General features: G+C 34.5%; 1 protein-coding gene across 9 annotated transcripts in view; it reads left to right on the top strand.

The window, feature by feature from the left end:
- RNF111 (ring finger protein 111) overlaps window positions 1-20,473 on the top strand; it is an 80,682-nt gene extending 60,209 nt beyond the window's left edge. For 4 of the 9 annotated variants that reach the window (XM_065940855.1, XM_065940857.1, XM_065940856.1 and 1 more), the window contains exons 7-14: window positions 2,947-3,208; window positions 7,808-8,156; window positions 9,531-9,683; window positions 10,908-11,034; window positions 14,749-14,841; window positions 15,849-15,944; window positions 16,934-17,061; window positions 18,821-20,473. In XM_065940855.1, coding sequence (XP_065796927.1) covers window positions 2,947-3,208; window positions 7,808-8,156; window positions 9,531-9,683; window positions 10,908-11,034; window positions 14,749-14,841; window positions 15,849-15,944; window positions 16,934-17,061; window positions 18,821-18,938 — 1,326 coding nt within the window. In that variant the 3' untranslated portion in view covers window positions 18,939-20,473. The remainder of the gene's footprint in view (window positions 1-2,946; window positions 3,209-7,807; window positions 8,157-9,530; window positions 9,684-10,907; window positions 11,035-14,748; window positions 14,842-15,848; window positions 15,945-16,933; window positions 17,062-18,820) is intronic. The other 5 variants (XM_065940859.1, XM_065940860.1, XM_065940863.1 and 2 more) reach the window with 5 other exon arrangements.
- The last annotated feature ends 2,250 nt before the right edge of the window (window positions 20,474-22,723 follow it).

Raw genomic sequence — 22,723 nt, 5'->3', positions numbered from 1 at the left:
AGTGAAGTGTTCCCTTAAGAAGAAACTAGCTGCTGATATAAAAAAAAATTGAAAGGGTTTAGTAGGAAATGTGATTAAAGAGATTTTAGATGATATTTTGGCTCTGTTAACAGCAGTTCTAAGTACTAACATCTGTTGATTGACTATACCTATTCTATCTTTTGGGCCTAAAAAAGCAACCTGAGTGACTTAATTATAGGTAGAATCTCTTATTGTTTTGTGTCAAATATAGGTGTGACCTGCTCATCTCTCTCTCTCTCTCAAGTGTTAGTTGCTCAGTCCTGTCCGACTCTTTGTGACCCTATGGACTGTAGCCTACCAGGCTCCTCTGTCCACAGAATTCTCCAGGCAAGAATACTGGAGTGGGTTGCCATTTCCTTCTTCAGGAGATCTTCTCTAACATCTATCTCTAAGTAGAAGTATTTGGAGTATACACAAACCTTGAGGAAAATCAGCAGGATCAGGCATTCAATAGTGATAATGGATATGGAGCTAAAGAGTGAAGTTTTGGAGATATGAACAGTTTGAGATTCGTGTAACTCTTTGTAGGACTCTGAAATTAACCACATGTACATGAGATAGTCTCATATAGTCTATATTTGAGATCTGTGTGGACATAGTAGGAAGCTGAGGAGAAGGAGACTAATCTTAGGATTTATAATTGTGTGTTGTCTCATTGTCAAACTGTAGATAGGCAGAGAAAGATTGGGGAGGATTAGTCTTAACAACAGAGAAGTTTTAGTAGTCACTTGACTCTATCATACTACTCCTTTGGGTGTAGCTTTCTCTTTTGATAGAATAGTTTAATTAGTGTTATGCATTATTTATGATCTATGTAAAGGGCTTCTCTGAGAGCCCAGTTGGTGCAGAATCTGCCTGCAATTCTGGAGACCCTGGCTTGATTCCTGGGTCGGGGACATCCGTGGGAAAAGGGATAGCCTACCCACTCCAGCATTCTTGGGCTTCCCTTGTGGCTCAGCTGGTAAAGAATCAACTTGCAGTGCAGGAGACCTGGGTTCGATCCCTGGGTTGGGAAGATCCTCTGGAGAAGGGAAAGGCTACCTACTCCAGTATTCTGGCTGGAGAATTCCATGGACTATAGGGTTGCAAAGAGTTGGACACGACTTAGCAACTTTCACTTTCACTTTCCCTGGTGGCTTAGTGGTAAAGATGCCTGCAATGCAGGAGACCAAGGTTCAGTCCCTGAGTCAGGAGGATCCCCTGGAGAAAGAAATGGCAACCTACTCCAGTATTCTTGCCTGGGAAATCCAATTGACAGAGGAGCCTTACAGTGGGCTTACAGTCCGTGGGGTCGCAAGAGAGTCAGATAGGACTTAGCAACTGGACAACAAATAAGTAATATTTGCTATTTCTGTACCATCTTGCTTAACCCCACTTTTCCTTCTAGAATAAGAATTGAGTAAACTCTTGGAATTGTGAAGAAGAGGGTTCTCTCTGTTGGTTTTTTCCCCCTTTTTATTCTCTGCTTTTAACTTTACCCTCGGTTGCTTCTAGGAGGACCTTCACCCTACCTTACTCACTCTTTGGGAGTTTTCTTAATCACTGACTGGAGAAGAAGATAGGAAATTTGCTCACCTTCATAGTATGTTAATATTCCAGTCCATTTGCCAAATTTTAACGTAAATAGGAAATACACAAAGGATTTGAGTCATCAGTAATAATTCACAATCTTAAAATATTGTTCTTAAACCTTATTTATCCACATTAGAAGCTGATATTGTATTTGCCAACTCCGAAGAAAGATGTCAGATATTTACTTAATTGATTGTAGACACATAATGTACAAGAGGAAAGTAGTTCTATTGTCTTTCCCTCATTCTGTACCATCCTCCTCCTTCCCTTTTAATATCCAGAGTTTCTTATGTTTCTTTTATCCTCTGAACAGGGTGGCCATTGAAACCACAAAGACCACTCTGTCTCTAAAAATAATAATAATAAAATAAATTTTTAAAATATACTAAGACCACTATGGTTCCTCACTGAACTAAGTGACCTGGGCCTCTATTAAATGCATTACCCTCGCTTTCCTCACCTCTAGCCCCCCAGCTTTCAGTAGTGAACAATCCCTACATATGATTCCATATATAACATCTTCATTTTCTTTAATCACATTTAAAAAATTGCAGCTGTACTGAACACTAAGCAAAGGCTTATACTTAAAATACTCAAGAATATGAAGAAGCAATTCTGTTTCTGTTAGCTGCTCTAGAGTAGAAGGTAAAGTGTTTGTTTTCCTTAGGACTTTTCAAAGTGCTCTAGTAGGGATAGAATTTAGACTCTTTGATTTTTCAACTTGGTAAATGATCCTTCCCTAAAATTATCTTACTAATAAAAGTAATTGTGGTTTAATTTTTTTTAAGTGAAAAAGATAACTAAGAGGCAAAGCTAACTAATAGTTTTAGCTTGAATAATCTTAGACCCTTTGTTATCTTGGATAATGTTTTCACTATTTGAGTTTTAGTTGAATCCTTGCTGTGTACAGTTTAAAAATGAGATATTTACCTGAAACCTTGAATGTTTTCAGTGGCATGATTATATGTTTTCTGAAGGAGTCCTAAATTACCAGTCAGAGTTTTGGTGTAAAGGAGGATATCAACGTATGATTTAAAAGTTTCTCTCTTAAGATCTAGTATATGGAAGATAAATAGATCTTAAAATAATACATTAACTTTTGTTCAAGCACTATCACATGCTTGATTATTTAAAATTGATTATAGTTTTTACGTGGATAAGCACTTTAATTTTTACAATCCAAGATACACATAGTATTTTTTGGTGCTCAGTAGGTCTTCACACTCAAAATTTTACCAGTTTCAAATTTATTGATTCTATTTTTCTAGATTACATTGAGTACTTTTACAGTATACCATAAACAATGTTTTGACCAAATTTTAGAAAGATAAAACATAGTTCCTCTTTATACAGCAGGCATTGCCAGTAGACCTGAGCAGCAGTGGTATCAGAAGTCATGGAAGTGCTGGTTTTCATGGAGCATCTGCATTTGACCCCTGCTGTCCTGTTTCTTCTTCCCGAGCTGCAATCTTTGGCCATCAGGCTGCTGCTGCCGCTGCCCCGAGTCAGCCATTATCCATAGATGGTTATGGATCAAGCATGGTTGCCCAGCCCCAGCCCCAGCCCCCTCCACCAGCCTCACTGTCATCTTGTCGACATTATATGCCACCTCCTTGTAAGTATAAATTTAATAGGCAAAGAACTTAGAGGCACATAAATGAAGCATTGTACTGTCCTCCATTTAATAACCTTTCAGTAATTCTAATTTATAAATTTCTAGTATTTCCTTGACCTAAAAGTGGAGTGTATTTTTCCCATTTCATCCTTCCTTCACCTCACATACCTAAAGCGGTCTTCTTAAGCAAAAACGGCAGATGTTGTTTTAAAAGGTCTGGGAAAATAATAAAAAGTATCATATTCGTCTAATTTACATTTTAACATTTATGTTTTAATGTCTATCTATTAGAAGTACATTGAATGGTACTTTAGATTCCTATAAAAGGAAATTTTAAGGAATTTATATTTATCCTTTAGTATTAAAAAGAAATTGGAAGGTTTAGTAGTTGTTTCTATACATAGGAAATTAAACTTTAAGAATTCTGAAACTTAACTGAGACACAGGAGAAAATTCCTTGACAGAAAGACAATTGTAGAAAGGTTTTCTGTACTCTTTTCATGCAAGCAGTTAAAATAGAATCAGATATGACTTTTCCAAGAAATTAAAATCTATATGATACAAGAAATGAGAAATGACCTTAGGCCGTGTAGCATATATTTATTGCTTCGTCAAATCATAGGCTAATAATCAGATGGAAACTTATTAAATATTTTTATTTTTTAAAAAAAGCACTGAAAATTCATGCCAGGAGTAAAGCAAAACATTGGCAAGGAAATTTGTTTTTGTCCTCTGATTACATGTGAGGGATAATGTTCAGTTATTTCTCTTCTTACGATTCCAGCCCTATAATTTTAAAAATCTGTGTCCTGCATACATAGCTAGAGTCAACCCAGAATTTGTACAGTGAAATCTGGTGACACATCATTTATCTTTTCAAGAGTGCAAGTTTTTGCAAAACATTAACCAGTGGACAAATTCCGTGTGTGAACACTGGCAGGATGTGCAGGCTGTTCCGTAATAGTTGTTGATACTCATCTTTCATTTATCATCTTTTATTGGGAACTCAAAATGTGTGGTTTTCTCCCCCTCCTCTTTAAAAATAATATATTGAAGCAATTTATAAGTGTATCCCTTGCTTTTTTATGTTCTAATCTAAAAAGTTAATGTTTTCTTTTTATCATAAAAGTAACTTGTGTACACTTTAAGAAATTCAAACCACAGAATAATATAAGAAGTTAAAATCCTTCTCCATTCTTCCCACTAATCCCAATACCTCAGTGGTAGCAACTGTTTATAGTTCATTATAAACCCTTTCAGAAATTTCCTTTCTCTGCACATGTTATTATGACAGATCTCTTATTATGACGTATCTCTCCTTTTTTAAAAAAATGGGATCATATCAAACATAGTATTTGCCTATCTTTCATTTTTTATTTTTAAAAAATTTAACAATACATCTCAGATTTTTGTAGTACATAAAATTCTAGCTCATTGTTTTTAATATCCTCATAATATTCCATTGTATATTGAATTAGTCCTCAATTGATGAACATTTAAATTATTTGTAGTTTTCAACTAGTCTGTAGGGTAACTTCCTAGGACTGAGATTGCTGGGTTAAAGTGACATGCTAAACTTATATATATATATCACCTTTATACAATGATTAGTAATTATTTTGTTTAGATAAACAGTGCATCATAATGATGGCTGAAGTTTTCACCACACACAAAAATTGGCAACTGTGTGAGGTGATGTATATGTTAATTAAACTGATTGTGGTAGTCATTTCACGTGGTATAATGTGTCAAATTATCATATTATGCACTTTAGATATATTGTTTTAATTGTTAATTATACCTTAGTAAAGTTGAAAAATGATTAATGAAGAGTTAAATAAATTGATTCATTCCAAAGCAAAACTTTAGCATTTTGTGATATTTGTGAATGTTATTTCTTGTATAATAATTATATAGTTAGAAAACCTTGCTGTGAAACTGGGAAAAATGCTCTAAATTTGAGGAAGAATAGTTAACAGTTAGAGAATTTAGTAACTTCTTTTTTGATGACTAAGAAGTACTGAGCTTTGTGACTTCTTAGAGTAAAATATTGATTTGAAAATGCAACTTTTAGAAAATTAGTTTAAAAATATGTCTTACAGTTTAAATTGAGCTCAGTGAAAGTTTCCTTTAAATATATGCTAACAAGTTTTCCTTTGACGTATGGCTGAATGAGTCTGTGGTTACCTAACTTTCACTCCTGCTGCTCGAATCAAAGCAATTAAAAATTGAAGGTAATCTTTCTGTAACGAAACTAGAGAAATGCTATGACTCCATACCAGACTACCAAGAAAATCTTACAAGTGAAATGAAATTAGGGCTGAAATCCAAGGAGGAGACAAACTTATTTAGACCTCAAACTGATGCTCATCTCTTAAGAGTAAGAAAGAAAAGTATTCCCTAAAGGGACCTTTCAACAGTCATTTTGCAACATAAAGATTCAGATTGAAGAAATGGATGAAACCATCTTTATAAAGGCTGATTTTCATGGCAAGTTGCTAGCAAATATGCCCTCTCCTTAATACAGCACAGGAAAAATAGCATGGGGCAGGGAGAGAAGTGCAGTGGTGAAAATATATATTTACAGGCGTGGCTAGGACTTGCAAGTTCCTTTCCTCTCTATAGTGCTCTATAACCATTAATGATTAAGGAAAACATGATTTATGTGTTTATAAATATATAATTTATACATTTGATTTTACAAAAGCAGAATACTTTTGACAGAGTAAAATTACCAGGAGACAATTTGGAAAAATGTTTATACTACCTTATGACAAGGAATACTTATAAATCAATAAGAAAAAGGTGAATTATAAGCTAACAATGTGAATAGATAATTCTGGGAAGAAATATAATTGATTAATGAATACAAAATTTTTTTCTGATTAGCATGTAAAATATGTGACAGTCTAATTAGGAACTCTCATGTACTGTTGATGGTAATTAATTATGGTAAACTTTTGGGAAAGGTGTTTTGTCAATTAGTATCTGAATTTAGATCAAATTGCCAACATTCAGTGGATTCTAGAAAAAGCAAGGGAATTCCAGAAAAACGTCTACTTCTGCTTCATTGACTACACTACAAACTGTGAAAAGTTCTTAAAGAGATGGGAATACCAGACCACCTTACCTGCCACCTGAGAAACCTGTATGTAGGTCAAGAAGCAACAGTTAGAACCTTACAGGGAGCAACTGACTGGTTCACAATTGGGAAGGAGATACATCAAAACTGTATATTGTCACCCTGGTTATTTAACTTATATGCAGAGTACATCATGCAAAATGCTAGGCTGGGTGAAGCACAAGCTGGAATCAAAATTGCTGAGAGAAATATCGATAACCTCAGATATGCAAGTGATACCACCCTAATGGTAGAAAGCAAAGAGGAACTAAAGAGCCTCTTGATGGAGGTGAAGGAGGAGAGTGAAAAAGCTGGCTTGAAACTCAGCATTCAGAAAACTAAGATCATGGTATCTGGTCACATCACTTCATGGAAATAGATGGGGAAAAAAATGGAAACAGTGACAGACTTTATTTCCTTGGGCTCCAGAGTTGCTGTGGATGGTGACTGCAGCCATGGAATTTAAAGCACTTGTAATAGTATAGCATAGTAATAGCTATGACAAACCTAGACAGCATATTAAAAAAGCAGAGACATCACTTTACCAACAAAGGTCCATATAATCAAAGCTGTTTTTTCCAGTAGTCATGTATGGATGTGAGAGTTGAACCATAAAGAAGGTTGAGCACTGAAGAATTGATGCTTTTGAACTGTAATGTTGGAGAACACTCTGACAGCCCCTTGAACAGCAAGTATATCAAACCAGTCAGTCCTAAAGGAAATCAACCCTGAATATTATTGGAAGAACTGATGCTGAAGTTAAAGCTCCAATATTTTGGCCACCTGATGTGAAGAGCCAACTCATTGAAAAAGACCCTGAGGCTGGGAAAGATTGAGGGCAAGAGGAGAAGGGTGCAACAGAGGATGAAATGGTTGAATGGCATCATCGACTCAGTGGACATGAGTTTCAGCCAACTCTGGGAGATAGTGAAGGACAAGGAAGCCAGCGTGCTGCAGTCCATAGAATAACAAAGAGTCGGACATGATCAACAACAATAATCTGAATTTAAATTATTCTTTCAGACTCAGAACTGCTTATAGGAATTTATGCTATAGAAACTTTCTGTGAGTGGTGTGTATGAGTGTGTGCCTTTGTGTTCAGACACTCGTGTACATGCATGTATGAAAGAGAGTACAAGAGGAATTATACACAGATGTTTATTGCAGCTTTGGTTTGCTTCCAGTTTTTATCAATGGCGATTTGATAATGGCTTCTAGTTTTTATCAATGGCGATCAATAAATGTAGGTGCCTTCCTGTAATGAAATGCTATGAATGAAGTAAAACTATATATATTGACTTGAGAAGATACCTATGATTACTCAAAGAAGAAAGCAGGTTGCCAAACAAGACTAAGCAGACTCAAGCATTGATAAAGTATTTATAAAATAAAAATACACTAATATGTTTGTAAAGTATAATACAAATGTATTATGGCAATATATGTTTAACCTTGTGGTGCTTGTGCTTTTCTTACAGATGCTTCTTTGACAAGACCACTTCATCATCAAACCTCTGCCTGCCCCCACTCTCATGGAAACCCTCCTCCTCAGACTCAGCCTCCGCCTCAAGTGGATTATGTTATTCCTCATCCTGTTCATGCTTTCCATTCTCAAATATCATCTCATGCAACATCTCACCCCGTGGCACCCCCACCTCCAACTCACTTAGCCAGTACAGCTGCACCAATCCCTCAGCATCTTCCTCCCACACACCAGCCAATTTCACACCATATTCCAGCCACAGCACCTCCAGCACAAAGACTGCATCCTCATGAAATGATGCAGAGGATGGAAGTTCAAAGAAGGAGAATGATGCAGCATCCAACGTATGTTTTATGTTTTTAAAAAGATAATCACCCTTTATTCTTTTTGCCTTCTATTTCCATTGGTTTTTAAGACTGTAAAGTCTTCAGAAGTGATATAGCTATATTTAATCCTCAGTTCACTAGGAAATTAATTTTTTACTAACCAGAATGTCTTATCCTGAGTTGTAGGTGCTGACATAAAAATTTTAAATCAGGTTATTTCATGTGAAAAGACTATAAAAACAAAAAGAACTTTATGTTTTCTTTGGAAAACTCAGGACCTGATGTTCTAATTTGGGGCAGTGTACTTTGTTGGTCTTATTCTGCCTGCCTATTAAAGTTATGCAGGAAAATGGCTACGCTGGTTCATCTATATATTGTCTGTAGCTTCTTTTACACTACAAAAACCACAAGTTGAGTAGTTACAACAGAAACCATGTGACCTAGAGAGCAAGCAATATTAAGTATTTGGCCCTTACAGAATGTTTACAGATTCTTGATTTAATCAATGATCTGGCACTTGTGTAACTTCTTTCTTTAGTTATATAATTTAAGGTTATATTTAGAATCTGTGACTATTTCTGTCATTTTAATATAGTGACCCTTTATATAGAAAGTTGCTAATTAATATTTCTATCTTCCAGTATCTAGAAAATTGCTTGTTCTGAGTCATTAAGGTTAAACATGAAAAATCTGTATATGTGTTTGAAACTAGTAGAAAATAAGAATTAGACTATAGAAATGAATCCCTAGAACTGTTTTTTCTCAAGTGCCATTCGTTTAGAACTTTGTGACTATTTGTATTTGCAAATTTGACAGACTTTAGAAAGAGAAAATACAGTAAGCTGGACTGATGAATAAAGAGTGTGAATAGAAGTAATACCAGTTTCCCAGATGTGTTGACATGTATTTGCATATGTTTGAAGAAAATACACAGGTTAAATTTTTTTCCTTAGAAGTTTTTTTTTTCCCTTAGAAGTTTTATCCATTAAAATGAATGAATATTATTACAGCAAAAAGATGAAGCAAGATAGTTTCCATTTCTTAAAACAACTTCCTTGTGTCCGTAGCATATGCTGGAGTATTAATTTTTAAAATTTTATTTTCATTTAGTTCCTGTTATTCTATTTAAAATACCTGCTATATAAAGATTATAAAGATAACTATTTTTTCCCTTGGATGATATTTGGATTGGAGACATTGAAATAAATGAGTAGTGAGAATTTGTGGGGCTATGGTTTCTTGATTTATTGTTAATCATTAGGTTATTTTATATTGCATTTTTATAATTTATTACAGAGTTAATTTCAAGACTAATCTATAGATGTTTATAATATTAATGCTAGATTGTTTCTTTCTTCATTAAGAAATAACCAATTATTCAATTATTTCCAGTGGTCTTTTTGTGTTCTGTGTTTCCAGGCGGGCACATGAACGCCCCCCACCCCATCCACATAGGATGCACCCAAATTATGGTCACGGGCATCATATTCATGTGCCTCAGACTATGTCCTCACATCCTCGACAGGCTCCGGAGAGATCTGCCTGGTCAGTATCTTGTTTATTTCAGAGCTGTGATCAGTTTCTTGTGGTAGAAAAGGTTGGAAGAGATACTTTGTAGGGTAAGGGTAATGTGGGGACTTGGCTGGTGGTCCAGTGGCTGAGACTGGACTTTCAATGCAGGGAGTCTGGGTTCAATCCCTGGTCAAGGAACTAGATCTCACATTACCATAATTTAGAGTTCGCATTCTGCAAGTAAAGATCCCACATGTCACAACAAGATTGAAGATCCTGAGTGTTACAAGTAAGACCTAGCACTGCAAATAGCTAGATATACAAATTTTTTTTTAAGGATAATACAGAGAAACTGAACTCCAGTTTAGCTGTGACTCACTGTCTCTGGGTGAGTCATAAGAGACTTGGGGAGGAAAGAGTTGCAGCTTGAGTTCTAGGGCAGGGAACCCTGTCAAACTGGAGTAGAGCTTTTTTGTTGTTGTTTCTCAGAGATCTACCATCAAAGTAAAATCCCTAAATTTTTCATAACTTCTTTATCCAGCACCCCCACCTTTGTACTCATGTTTGCTGTACCTCCCTTAACCCCTGCTATTGATGAGGGAAATCCAGCCTGGATCCTCCAGGCTTGAGTTGTTTCCTAGAGAAATGGAGGCAAATTTGCTTTAATTTTCTTTCTGAATCTGTTGTCTGTAGGTAGTTATTGAAATCTTGATCCACAATGACTTTTCAGACAAAATATAAAATAAGAATAAATAATTGGAGATTTGATATTTACCAGTTTTACTTTCTAAAATTTTGTTTACCCTTGCTTTATAAGGTATAGAAGTGTTTACTCTTCAAATTATCCTTGATGCCAACAATCCAGAGGCACTATCCAACAAACAAAAGACCTGGGAGCAACATTCATATAAACCAAAAAAGTAAACTCAATTGTATTTGCTTCTCATGAAAAATCAGACTTTTAGATTGGAAGGAAACTTAGGGACACTCATTGTATGTCCTTCCTTTGTAAGGACAGAAGTACCTGGATACAAACGCCTTGCTCCTCATGGTCACAAAATTGAACCTTTGAATTTTAGTTTCTAAAATGAACTTGAAATTATTAGTTATATCTTTGGGGCTAACTTATCTTTTTTTCTCAGCTAAGTAAGATAAGAATCTTCAGGTGACCTTAAAAAATGTAAACATACTCCTGCATTTCTATTGATAATAGAGACTGTAAGGATGTCTAACATTTAAACTGTTCTGTTTTGTCAGGGAACTGGGAATTGAAGCTGGAGTAACTGCAGCTACTTACACACCTGGAGCGTTGCATCCTCACTTGGCCCATTACCATGCACCGCCTCGGCTTCATCACTTGCAGTTAGGAGCTCTACCTTTAATGGTAAAATAGGAAGATTTCAAAATTCTAACATAGTTGCCTTCAAAAACTGTTCTTCTTTTCTAAATTATTTATTGGAAATATTTTTAATGTATTAGTTGTTAATAGGTGTTTCAGTAGAGGATTAGAATTATTAGATTGAAATTGTGCTATAAGAAGGTATTAGATGCAGTAAAATATATGTTTGTATTTGCAGTGTTACATATACTCTTCTTGAAGTAAAAAATGACATTTTTTTCCTTTTATATTGACATGACAATCTTTATCCACTTTTAGTGGGACATGTGCTTTATCATCATAAATGCTCATGGGTCTGTTTTAATGCATTCATACTTTATTTTCTGATCAGTAGAAAAACTATACTAATTATAATTGATTTGAACATATTCAGATTTTGTTGACACCAGTTTGAGTTCTAAAGAGCAAATTCAGCAAAAATTGAGTTTACTTTTCACATAATACATATTGCATAGTACAGAGAAGTGAGTAGTTTTGTAGGGGTAGAAGTATTACAGAGAAGGTTTCCAAGACACTTTACTATACATGCAACTTCTAAGCAAGCTTTGGAATAGAGAAGGGTGCTCTTAAAGTGGCTACATCATGTAAAGAGCTTTCAGATAGCATAAGCACAGGGAAATCCTAGTTGCTGTTTCTAGATCTTAGGGGTGAAGGTCACTCAGCAATGAAATACATGCCCTGCCAGGAAACTAGAAATTAGACTCCATTGAAAGAGGAATGTGTTGATCATGTTTATGTTGTTAGAATGATTTAATCAGATTATACCTAAATAGACCATCTCTTCAGTTGTGTGGAAAATAGGTTTCATGGTGGAAGGAAGCACACATTATAGTAGGAGAGATGAAAGTTGATGAATGCTTGAACAAGGGCAGTGGCAGTTGACCTAAAAATGATGGACTCTGTTTGAGTAATATTTAAGATGATTCCCAGATATCTAGCTTTGGTTGTTAGGTGTATGGTGCTGCCGTTCACTAATTTGGAGAATATTAGATGAGGATTTAGGGACGGGGTTAGGTGAGTTAGATTTTGGACATATTGAATCTGAGATACATATGTGTCAGGGTGGACTGTCCAGTTGGAAGTTGGGTTTATGGTCTGAATCTCCAAAGAATAAACTGGTCTTTGAGTTAAAGATAGGTTGTTATCTGTCAATATAAAATATTACATGTGTCACTTGTCTGTCATGTTACATGAATCCATGGAAGAGGATTAGATTTCTAAGAAAAATGTGCAGACTGATGAGAGATTGAAAGAACCTTGGCAAATAATAATACTGTATTTAAATGATAATACTGTATTTCAGGGCTTCCTGGGTGGCTCAGTGGTGAGAGGAACCTGGTGGGCTACAGTCCATGTGGTCACAAAAGAGTCAGACACAACTTAGCAACTAAACAACAACAACAACTGTACTTCAAACAAATAATTCCAAGAATTGGCTAGGGTAGTTGAGGAGAAACAAAGTTAGAATAATGTCAAAATAGCATGGTCAGTAGAGTTTCATCACAAAAAAGTAAAGTTTGAAAAATGTTAAATGCATTTGGCTTTAGAGTGGTTTTTGGCAGCTTTTGTCAAAGTGATTTCAGTAATGGTGAGGGATGGAGATTGGGGTGCCTCTTAGATCACAGTAAGGTAGGGAAAGTTAAAATATGTGGGAACTGAATATAAACTACTTGCCTAATAAACTTGGCTGTGAAGGGAAAGTGGGAAATAGCGTTGGCATTTGTTCCAGGATTGATTCTTGCTTGGTGGCTCAGATGGTAAAGAATCTGCCTGCAATGCAGGAGACCTAGGTTTGATCCCTGGGTAGGTACAATCCCCTAGAGAAAGGAATGGCTACCCACTGCAGTATTTTTGCCTGAAGAGTTCCATGAATAGAGGAGCCTGGCGGGCTCTAGTCCAAGGGGTGGCAAAGAGTCGGACACGACTAAGTGACTAACAGTCTCTCACTATTAGGATTAGAGAACCTGGGTTTGGAGAAACATGAAGGTAATTTTAGGTTTAAGACAAAACAGGATAACATTAGGGAGGATTTGTTTGAAGATATCCAGGAAAAGGGTGGGTAGCAGTTAAGGATGGTCCAGGTTGGGGAAACAAGAGAAGAGGGGAGTAAATGATAGAGCTTACCTTTGGGTAAGAGAAAGAGGAAGCTTATCCCTAAAAGTTAGAGAAAGAAGGCCAGGGAGGGTTACAGGAGAAGTGCAGCTTTAAGTAATTTGAAAGGCAGAAGTTCCTTTCTGATTTTTTCATTTCTCTTGGAGATGTATAGGAAGATAGGTTATCTGCTTAGAGCTGGATACTATTGATCTTGATTATAAGGAAAGTTGCAGATACTTAAATAATAGGTTACTTAAAGGGTAGAAATTATTGCTTATTTTAAATTCTTTTCCATGTGTGAACTGTCTTTTAAAGTTGTAAAACATGCTAGAAGTGTATTATGATTTAGTGGAAGCCAAATAAGTCTGGAGATTTGTTTATAAAAATGCAAGAATGGTCTCAGAATATCCCCTTCGTAACACTACGGTCAGCTCTTGTTATTCATGGTAGTTAATGTACTATAGAGTTACTGTGAATTGAACCATTATTGAACCATTATTCCCAGGGTGAATATAGCCCTAGGTTATTGCAAGCCTCCAGTCCCAACAACCAATGCATAACCTTGTTTTAATGTATTTTTCTGTTTAGAGACAACTTATTTGATATATACTGTTGATTCATTGACATTGAGCACATGGCCAAGCTCATGACCCCATAACTCATGCCTGAACGAAGCTTATGCACACATATTTTCTCCATAACGCACATCACAGTCTTCTTGCACTTAGGAACCCTAGCTAACAATTAAGCATTATATTTGGGGATCAGTTTAAACAACAAAATGACCTATAAAAAGTACAAAAATGTGAAAAACATTGCACTTAATACATTGCAAAAAAGACACTTGTTTATACAGTGTAGGAACTGAAACGAGTGGGCAGGGTCTTGTTCTTCCTCAACTGGGAGCACGTATTGGGCAGCTCAGATTTTTTTGCTGCTCTGTGCAGGTCTGTGAATGACTTGTGAGAGCACAACTATTGATTTTGGAGTTACAAGCAAATTCTGTCAAGTAGATGAGCTCACAAATAAGATTGTGAAGATTGACCTTAGCTAACAAAAAATTAAAAACTGTTAAAACTTCACTAATAGAACCAAACCAAAAGAGCAGCCAAAGGTACCTTTGGCTATTTGGGTGTTAGAGAAAGGGAAATAAAACTTTTATCCTGAAATTAAGTTTTGTTAGAAAATTTTATGCATTTCTATTTCTTAATACTGTACAATAAAGCTCTCTGAAATCGACCAGATCTTATAAAAATTTTACTCTTTATATGTTTAGGCTACTAAGAGCATCATTCTTAGGTTTGAGTATTCTCTACTTAGGATTCTTTGTGCAAAATAAATCAAGTAGAAGAGAATCTGTTATCTCATGGAACTGCTGTTTCTATTTTTTTCCTTCTGATGATAATTTAAAAGTTATTATAAACAAGATCAGTTTTGAAGAGGAACCTGTTAACAGAATGCCTTTTTTGGAGTTATGTATTCTTCCTGAAGTTGATTTTTTTGAGACGCTAGATGGAGAAAATTGAGTATCTGAATTATTCTATGGTAGCAGTAAAACTTGAGCCTGTTCTTAATTCATTTAGCTTACCTGTTCTCTTAAAATAGGTTCCTGACATGGCAGGCTATCCTCACATTCGTTACATTTCATCAGGCTTGGATGGAACATCATTCAGAGGTCCTTTCAGGGGCAATTTTGAGGTATGTAATAGCATTAATGATATTTGCCACAGTATCTGTAATGCAAAAAGAGAGTATATGTAATATTAATAGTTATATTAAACTATAGGATTGCTGCAGTGACTGGGGATCAAAAGGCAGTAACACATCTATATTGCTTCTAGGGATTGTTATAGAAAGATTTATAAGTAATATTAATCAGCATCAGAAATTACCTGAATATTCAAGAAGAGTAATTGAAAATATCTAATAATAGAAGAATGTAGAAATTTATTAAATAAATATAAATATCAGATAAAGAACCATACCATTAAATGTACAAGAAAAACCTTAATACTTTTTTTTTTTTTTTTTTTAATAAATGCAGTACGTGGAACTGTGCTCAATGTTTGTGGCAGCTTGGATGGGAGGGGAGTTTGAGGGAGAATGGATACATGTATGTGTATGTGCCAAGTCTCTTTGCTGTTCACTAGAAACTATCACAACATTGTTAATTGGCTCTACCCCAATACAAAATAAGTTAACAAAATTTTTAAATGCACTAGACTTATATGCTTTACTGAACCTGTGTGATGCTTGTAATACATTAGAATTTAGTGATAACATTTTTTGTATAAATTTACTCTTTGCAATATATCTGGGAAATAAGTACTATCAGTTTTTTTGACTATTACATTGTTTTTGATAATTCTGATATTCTCCTGGGTGGATGAATATAATTTATTTAACCATTCTTCTAGAAAAACATTTAGGTTTTTAAAATATTTTTCTACTATAATCAATGCCTAATGCGTTTTGACTAAGCTTAGTTTTTAGAGAAGCATTGCTATAGAAAAAGAAACCTAAGTACCACTTCAGTTAGCTGAGAAATAATTACAAACAGCCATTTGCCTTACCATATATGGGTTTTTGAATACTCTATTTACATTACATGTTTATAAATATGGTACTTTATTGCTTTTACAATACTGACTGTGCTGTTCAAGGAATAATCATACTGGCTTTTAATACTAGTTATTCTTCTTCAGGAACTTATTCATTTAGAAGAAAGATTAGGAAATGTTAATCGTGGAGCATCCCAGGGGACAATTGAAAGATGTACATATCCACATAAATACAAAAAGGTAAGCATTTATTCTATGAAACATCTACATTATTGTTGAAATGCATAACATTTAATATCATGGACTTTTTTCAAGTTTGTGGAGTCTATCAACTATATTTTTTTATTATTTAAACAATATATGCATATGGTTAAAAAATCTAAAACTGTAAATTGAAGTATGTTACTCTAATGATCCTAGTTTTCCTTCCCAGAAGAAAAATCATGCTTAAAGATTTCTTAGGTGATCTTCCACGAATTTTTAATAATGTGCATATGTATGTATTTTTTCTTCCACTTTTAAAAATAACTCAAAGGAAATAATATACGTACAGTTTTTGTCCATTTTCTTTTTATTCTATATCAGCACCTACAGATGACCTGTATTCTTAATAATAGCTTATACAGCATTCCATCCTATAGTGGTACCATAATTTAGCTAGTCAGTTGTTTGGATGGGAACTTAACTGACCTACATTTCTTATATTCTACCCTTATATTCCTTATGTACTGTTAAATAAATTTCTTTCAACAAACTGTTATACTATAGAGACTAATGAAGTGTGAAAATGACTGTTCATTGTATTTTTCACCCTTTTCCTAAGAGTATTAATGGGGTATTACCATTAAATGTAAGTCCTCTCAACTGTTTAAGCTAAATACTGTAACTGACGTTCATTTTTGAACATTATCTGAAACATTTATTAATGAAATGAAGTTTATCTGGCTGTGCCTCACGATGGGACAAAATAGTATATATGATCCTGATTGTGGGTTAGAAATGATAGATTTCAGACTAATGAATTTCTGTTACTTTTAATTTTGATGCTGATTATTTAAGGGTCTTAAGAGAACACTTCGTTGATAATAGTCACTTAATTCATCCTTTAATTCATGGCAATTTTATCTGGGAAATATATTGTGGGTGAATGTATGGTTTTGTTTTGTTTTGTTTTTAAAATAAACACAAACTTTACTCAGTTGTTCAATAATGTCATCTCTACTAACAAGGTAACAACTGATTGGTTCTCACAGAGGAAACTGCACTGCAAACAAGATGGGGAAGAAGGGACTGAGGAAGATACAGAGGAAAAATGTACTATCTGTTTGTCTATTTTAGAGGAAGGTGAAGATGTGAGGTAACTAAACACTAATTATCTAAAATTCATTGTCAAAACTGTACAAGAGATTTTATTTGAGGGGATTCTCTTGTCACCCAGTAGTTAGAACTCTACACTTTTAGCTACTGAGGGTGCTGATTCAATCCTTGGTCAGGGAACTAATCTCCTACAGACCTGCAACACAGCCAAAAAAAGAGGAATTTTATTATAAAGCAGACTAGAAACCAAATAAAGATTACTCCTAGCATACCCTGTTACCAGTCTCTGATATGTAGAATTGCCTTGTAATAGTGAATTAAACAGTAAAAAGATTAAGTTTCTGTATTAACATCAAAGAGAAATATACTACCTGTTTTAGGGCCACACCAAGACTTGGCCAGGGAGATTTTGTGGTCAGTATTGTCCTATCTGAACCTTGCAGAGGACAGAGAACTTGAGAGGTGAGAGACTTTGGAGGCCAAAACATGTATATTAATGTTTCTCCAAAGCTTAAAGAGAGGGATCCAGATTAGCTCCATGCAGTTTGTTTTACATTATCTTTTATAAAGTGATCTTGTCCTAAAATTTCCTCTCAATTTGTAGACTGTTTTCTTCTTGCAACTATGTGATTTAGAAAATATTATTATCTAACCAAATATTTTAGACTTTCCTTTTTATAATCTGTTAAGTAACTGTTTCGTTCCTATTCTGTTTTTTCTAATGTAACATAATCCCATATGAAGCAAGTTCTATAACATATATCACACCTGTATCATATTTCTTCAGTTGACTAAGAGAGAGAGAAAAGTTATAAACTTTTATTGTCTACTATATCACATAGAAGGTTGTTTGAAGCTGTTTGAGGGTTTGAAGCTGTTTGAAGGTTGATTGACTTATTTCCAATGAAGATTTATAAATATAGATAATTGTTTTTTACAGTATTGACAATACTGTGCAGGGAGAAATTAGAACACCTCTTTTTAGCTATTTTTACAAAATAGGAATTCTGAAATGTATGACAACTCAACAGTGGTGGAAGTTGAAATTGACACTTAAGTCAGTAACCTTTACTCTACTGTTAGATTTAACATTAGCATGTTAGTGCATGGAAGCTTTATTTCTCTATTTCTAATTGATAGTGTAGTGTACTAAAGCATACATATCTGTTTAATCTGCTTTTAAAAGAGTAGCATAGTATGATATAACATGAAAACGATCTCATGAAACAATATTATTAACCTTTAATCAGTCATGTACTTTAATGTGTTAAAGAGATCCTCTAGACAGAAAATAATATTGCATATTAAGACATTCCTTAATTAGTATGATATGGCTGCTGTATGTCTATATAATTCTTTCGAGAGAGAATTAAGTGAGAATTTTTTTAAAGTGCTTCATAAATACAGTGATTTGATATTAAAAATATATTTACAGTATTATGTTGTGGGGAACATATTGCCAACTCCAATACATTGGCAGCTCATGTATAGAAACAAAGCTGGAATAATTGTTACTATAGTTGTTGTTCTTAAAATTCTTGAGATTTTATATAATTTGATTCTTTAGCTGTGATATTTAATTATCTTGGTCATTAATACATTACATTGCCCAAAGTATTAATTTAATGTAGGTATATAATCTTGAGCAGGGAGGGTTTTTTTGTTTCTTTTTTTAACAGAAGAGAAAATGTTTAGTAACTTCAGAACATTACTGAAGTATTGTATGTATCATTTGTTTAAATGCCACTGCACTTGTCTTAAAATTAACTTTTGCTTTTTGTTTTGTTTGCTTATGATAGACGCCTTCCCTGTATGCACCTTTTCCACCAAGTGTGTGTTGACCAGTGGTTGATCACTAATAAGAAGTGCCCCATTTGCAGAGTGGACATTGAGGCCCAGCTGCCAAGTGAAAGTTGACACCATGTTTCAGAACTCTTACCCTCCCTCTCATTCCCACCTTCCTGGTACTGCAGTCAACCAAAGATGGCATGACTTACCTGCGCAGATTCGGAAGCCTTGAACTTAAAAGAGTGCTGGCTCTGCTACATGGTACAACTAATGCTAGACCTACAGTTTATGTATACAGTTGATTTTGATGTATTTATAAAAGCTTTTTTTTTCTAGATTTGACATTTTTCCTGTATCATTTTCCTGTATTTTTGCATGGTTCCTTGTATTGCATTTCTTTGCACATATTATGGGCTTGTGACCCTAAACTTGCAGGCAAGATTAGCTGCTTTAGTAAGTAGAATTTTGTGGTCTTTTTGTTTTTTACATAGTACCAGGTCTTGAGAATTATGAATTTTTTTTATCCATTACTAACGTTTAATTTAATCAATCATGTACTTTAGTTTAATGTATAAAGATCCTCTAGAAGATGATAATATTGTGTATTAAGACATTCCTTAATTAGGACAGAACGGCTGCTGTGTATTTACCATATGGAGTTCTGAGCTCAACACCACCCTCGATACCGGGAACAGAATACAAACCATTTCAATCAGATGCAGGTGGTACTCACATCACCAGAGTGATCAATAGAATTCTTCTTGGTGTATCCTTTTCCTTTTAGCACAATACAGATAGAGTTGAATATTAATACCATACATTTAGACTGCTGTTCCTATTGTATTTATCTTTTTCCTACATCGTTTAGAACTTTATTTCCCAGATTCAATTTTTGCTGCTGTGAAACAGCTCTGATGAACACTAAATATTAATTTCAATTAGCTGGATTGTATATACTTGCAGATTTAACAAAATTTTAGGGAAATTGAAGACATGTAGAATTTCATTCAGTCTTCTGCTAAGCACGCATAGTAAAGATATCTGCTTACATTGATTTTTGTAAACACATTTAGTCAGGATTTAGAATTGCAGTCATCGGCAGGTATCTGTGCATTCATAGATCTTCTAAAGGTCCCAGAATCACTTCTAAAGGGATTTTTATTAGTTTAAAGATAAATAAAGTCAGCTGAATCTACATGTCTCTTGTTTTATTTCTCTTTAAGCTTGAAAACAGTAAATCTGCAGATACTGTGAGGCACAAATTATACTGTCAACCTACTGTTGCTCTGGTTTTAGACTCCCACTTCATACATTACCAAGAGTCGATCACTGATTTAAAAATTTTAATTTCTATAGTTAAGATTTACTGCATAATATAGAATATTAAAGTTAAGTTAATGTACTAACATTTCTCTTTTGGAGAAAGTTTTAATCCACTTCAGGATGCATATTATCAAGATACTTTCATATACAGGATAGCCTAATTTTATTTGTCTAAATATGCTTAATATGCCCCAGATTGCAAATGCATCAGTCAGTAACATCACTGTCTGTATGTGGAAGACATGTTCCCATGGATCATATGTGAAGATGTCAATAAGCTTGCATTAAGCCACCTGCTTTGTAAGTGGATTGATTAATAAATAACTTATATTTCTATTGTCTTTGTGTTTCATAATTCATTTTTATAAAACTGCCTACATTGAACATTATGGGATTCAAAAACAGTGATCTCACTCAGGTTGACATTTGCCTAATTTTGTTTGTATTCATTCAGTTATGGGTACTTGCCCTTTTTATGTATTAGTAAATGTTAAACTGAGTAATTGTCAGTATCAACATGCTTCAGCATAGTATGTGTTAGAGATCAAGGGTGGATTATGGTTAAGAAAATTGGATGTAAAATAACACAATTAATAACAATACTAGCAGCAGTTGTAGAAGGGTGGTGGGAGGGGTGTCAGAATGAGAGAGAGAAAGAGAGACTTTGCCCTCTTACTGAGGAGAAGCGCTAGTAGCCCGTTTTCTGGTAGCCTAGATGTAGGACTTCAGCGCTGGAAAAGCCGTGGTCCAGGCCGAGGGATAAGATGGGGAGGATTCTGTGCAATGGAGTCCTCTTGATGCTCCCCAAAACACAAACACATATAGATTTCTCTATTTTTTATATTACATCAGATTTAGATGCACAACTAAATTATTGATTTGTTTAACATTTGCTACTGATTTTTTAAAAATATAAATTATCATTACTTTAAAATACTTTATGCAAGTATTTGTGGCATATACCTGAACTATGTAGGAGCTTATTAAGCTACTACAGTTGCAGGAAAATGTGATTAGTGATGAACCAAATATGGAAGGAAATTTTTAGTATTTTACCTTTTTGTGCTTTGTTTTGGTGTCTTCCATATCCTGCTACATCTTATGTCAAAGTGAAAATTTCAGTGATAGCTATCCAAATTCTTTGAAACTAAAATTCTTTTGTCAGCAAATCCTAATGTTCATTTTTGTTAATATGGAAGTGATAAAGTGATACTTGAAGCATTTTTCTTATCTGGTAATTTTTAACTGCTAGCATGTTTCATCATTTGAATCATAACAATTTGACAGGAAACTAGCTCTGTTTTAAAAGTGCTATTAATATCTGTAACACAGATTAAAATGTTGACTCTGTGGACATTTCATTATTTTTCATAAATGAGAATAACTTAGTTTTGTAGAAAATGCAGAAATTACACTGACAATTACTCAGTGTAACATTTACTAATGTAGAAAATGTAGAAAAAATTGATTTTTAAAAAATTTTTATTTTATATTGGAGTATGGTTGATTTACAATGTTTTGTTAGTTTCAGGTGTATGGCAAAGCAATTCAGTTATGTGTATTACATGTATCTATTCTTTTTCCAAGTTCTTTTCCCATTTAGGTTACTACTGCATCCTGATTTCTAATTTAACTTCCAAAACCTCTGGAAACACAGTAAATTTTCTTGCTTATTCAAGACTTCACATGTCACAATATTGCATGTATTAAGGTTGAAATATTTTCTCTCAGTTACAGATTTCACTCATTTCCTTAGAAATAAGAGTTATGTCCAAAACATGTTTCTTTTAAGAAAAATAAATGTTACCAATTCTGTGGTTGTGCCTTCTGGACACAATCTCATCTCTCTCCTCTGTATCCTGTACAGATTCACAGGCTACACAGTTGATCTTTCAAAATTTTGAAAAGAATATAGTCTTTGGTGTCAGACAGACTTGGGCTTTGAATTGTGTAACTCTAAAAAACGTAAGCTTTCTAAACTCCATCATTCTTACCTATAATAGAAATAGTTTGTTAATAGAATTGAATGAGATGAGTATAAAGAGCTTTGCATATAGGATATACTTAAGAAGTTAAGTTCTCCCAATGCTTGCTCCGTCCCACCCCGCCACCCAGATTCGCTTGCCCTTGATAACAAATAATAGCAAAGACAGGTGCTGGACCATAGATCAGTGTTTACTGCAATCTTTCTCTTACTGAGTCCAACCAACTGATTACTAGATAAGAATGAGCAATCACTTTCAGCCCTTCTCTGATAGGTTGGCCTTTTTTCTTCTACCAGAGGAATGGAAGATTCAGAGCACGTGTGCTTTCTTCCTTTGCCTTGAAAGCACGTGAGGCCCATAGTTGCCCATATAAGCCATCTAATGCTGTGTTTTAGGCTACTGCCAGTGGATCAGAGTTGGCACAGGATATGAAACCATTCACCCTTTCTGAGCTAAAAGAAAATAAATATTATGGAGAAATTAACAGTTAGAATTCCTCAATCTCTACTAATTTCCTCCCCATCAAATTGTGTTATATAGAAATCTGGTGCCCGTTAACTGTTAACTGAGCACACTACTGAGCTGCATATTTTGTTGTATTAGCTG

This window comes from Muntiacus reevesi, chromosome 7, assembly GCF_963930625.1.
Source record: "Muntiacus reevesi chromosome 7, mMunRee1.1, whole genome shotgun sequence".
NCBI lineage: Eukaryota > Metazoa > Chordata > Mammalia > Artiodactyla > Cervidae > Muntiacus > Muntiacus reevesi.
This window is presented reverse-complemented; position numbering and strand designations above follow the sequence as displayed.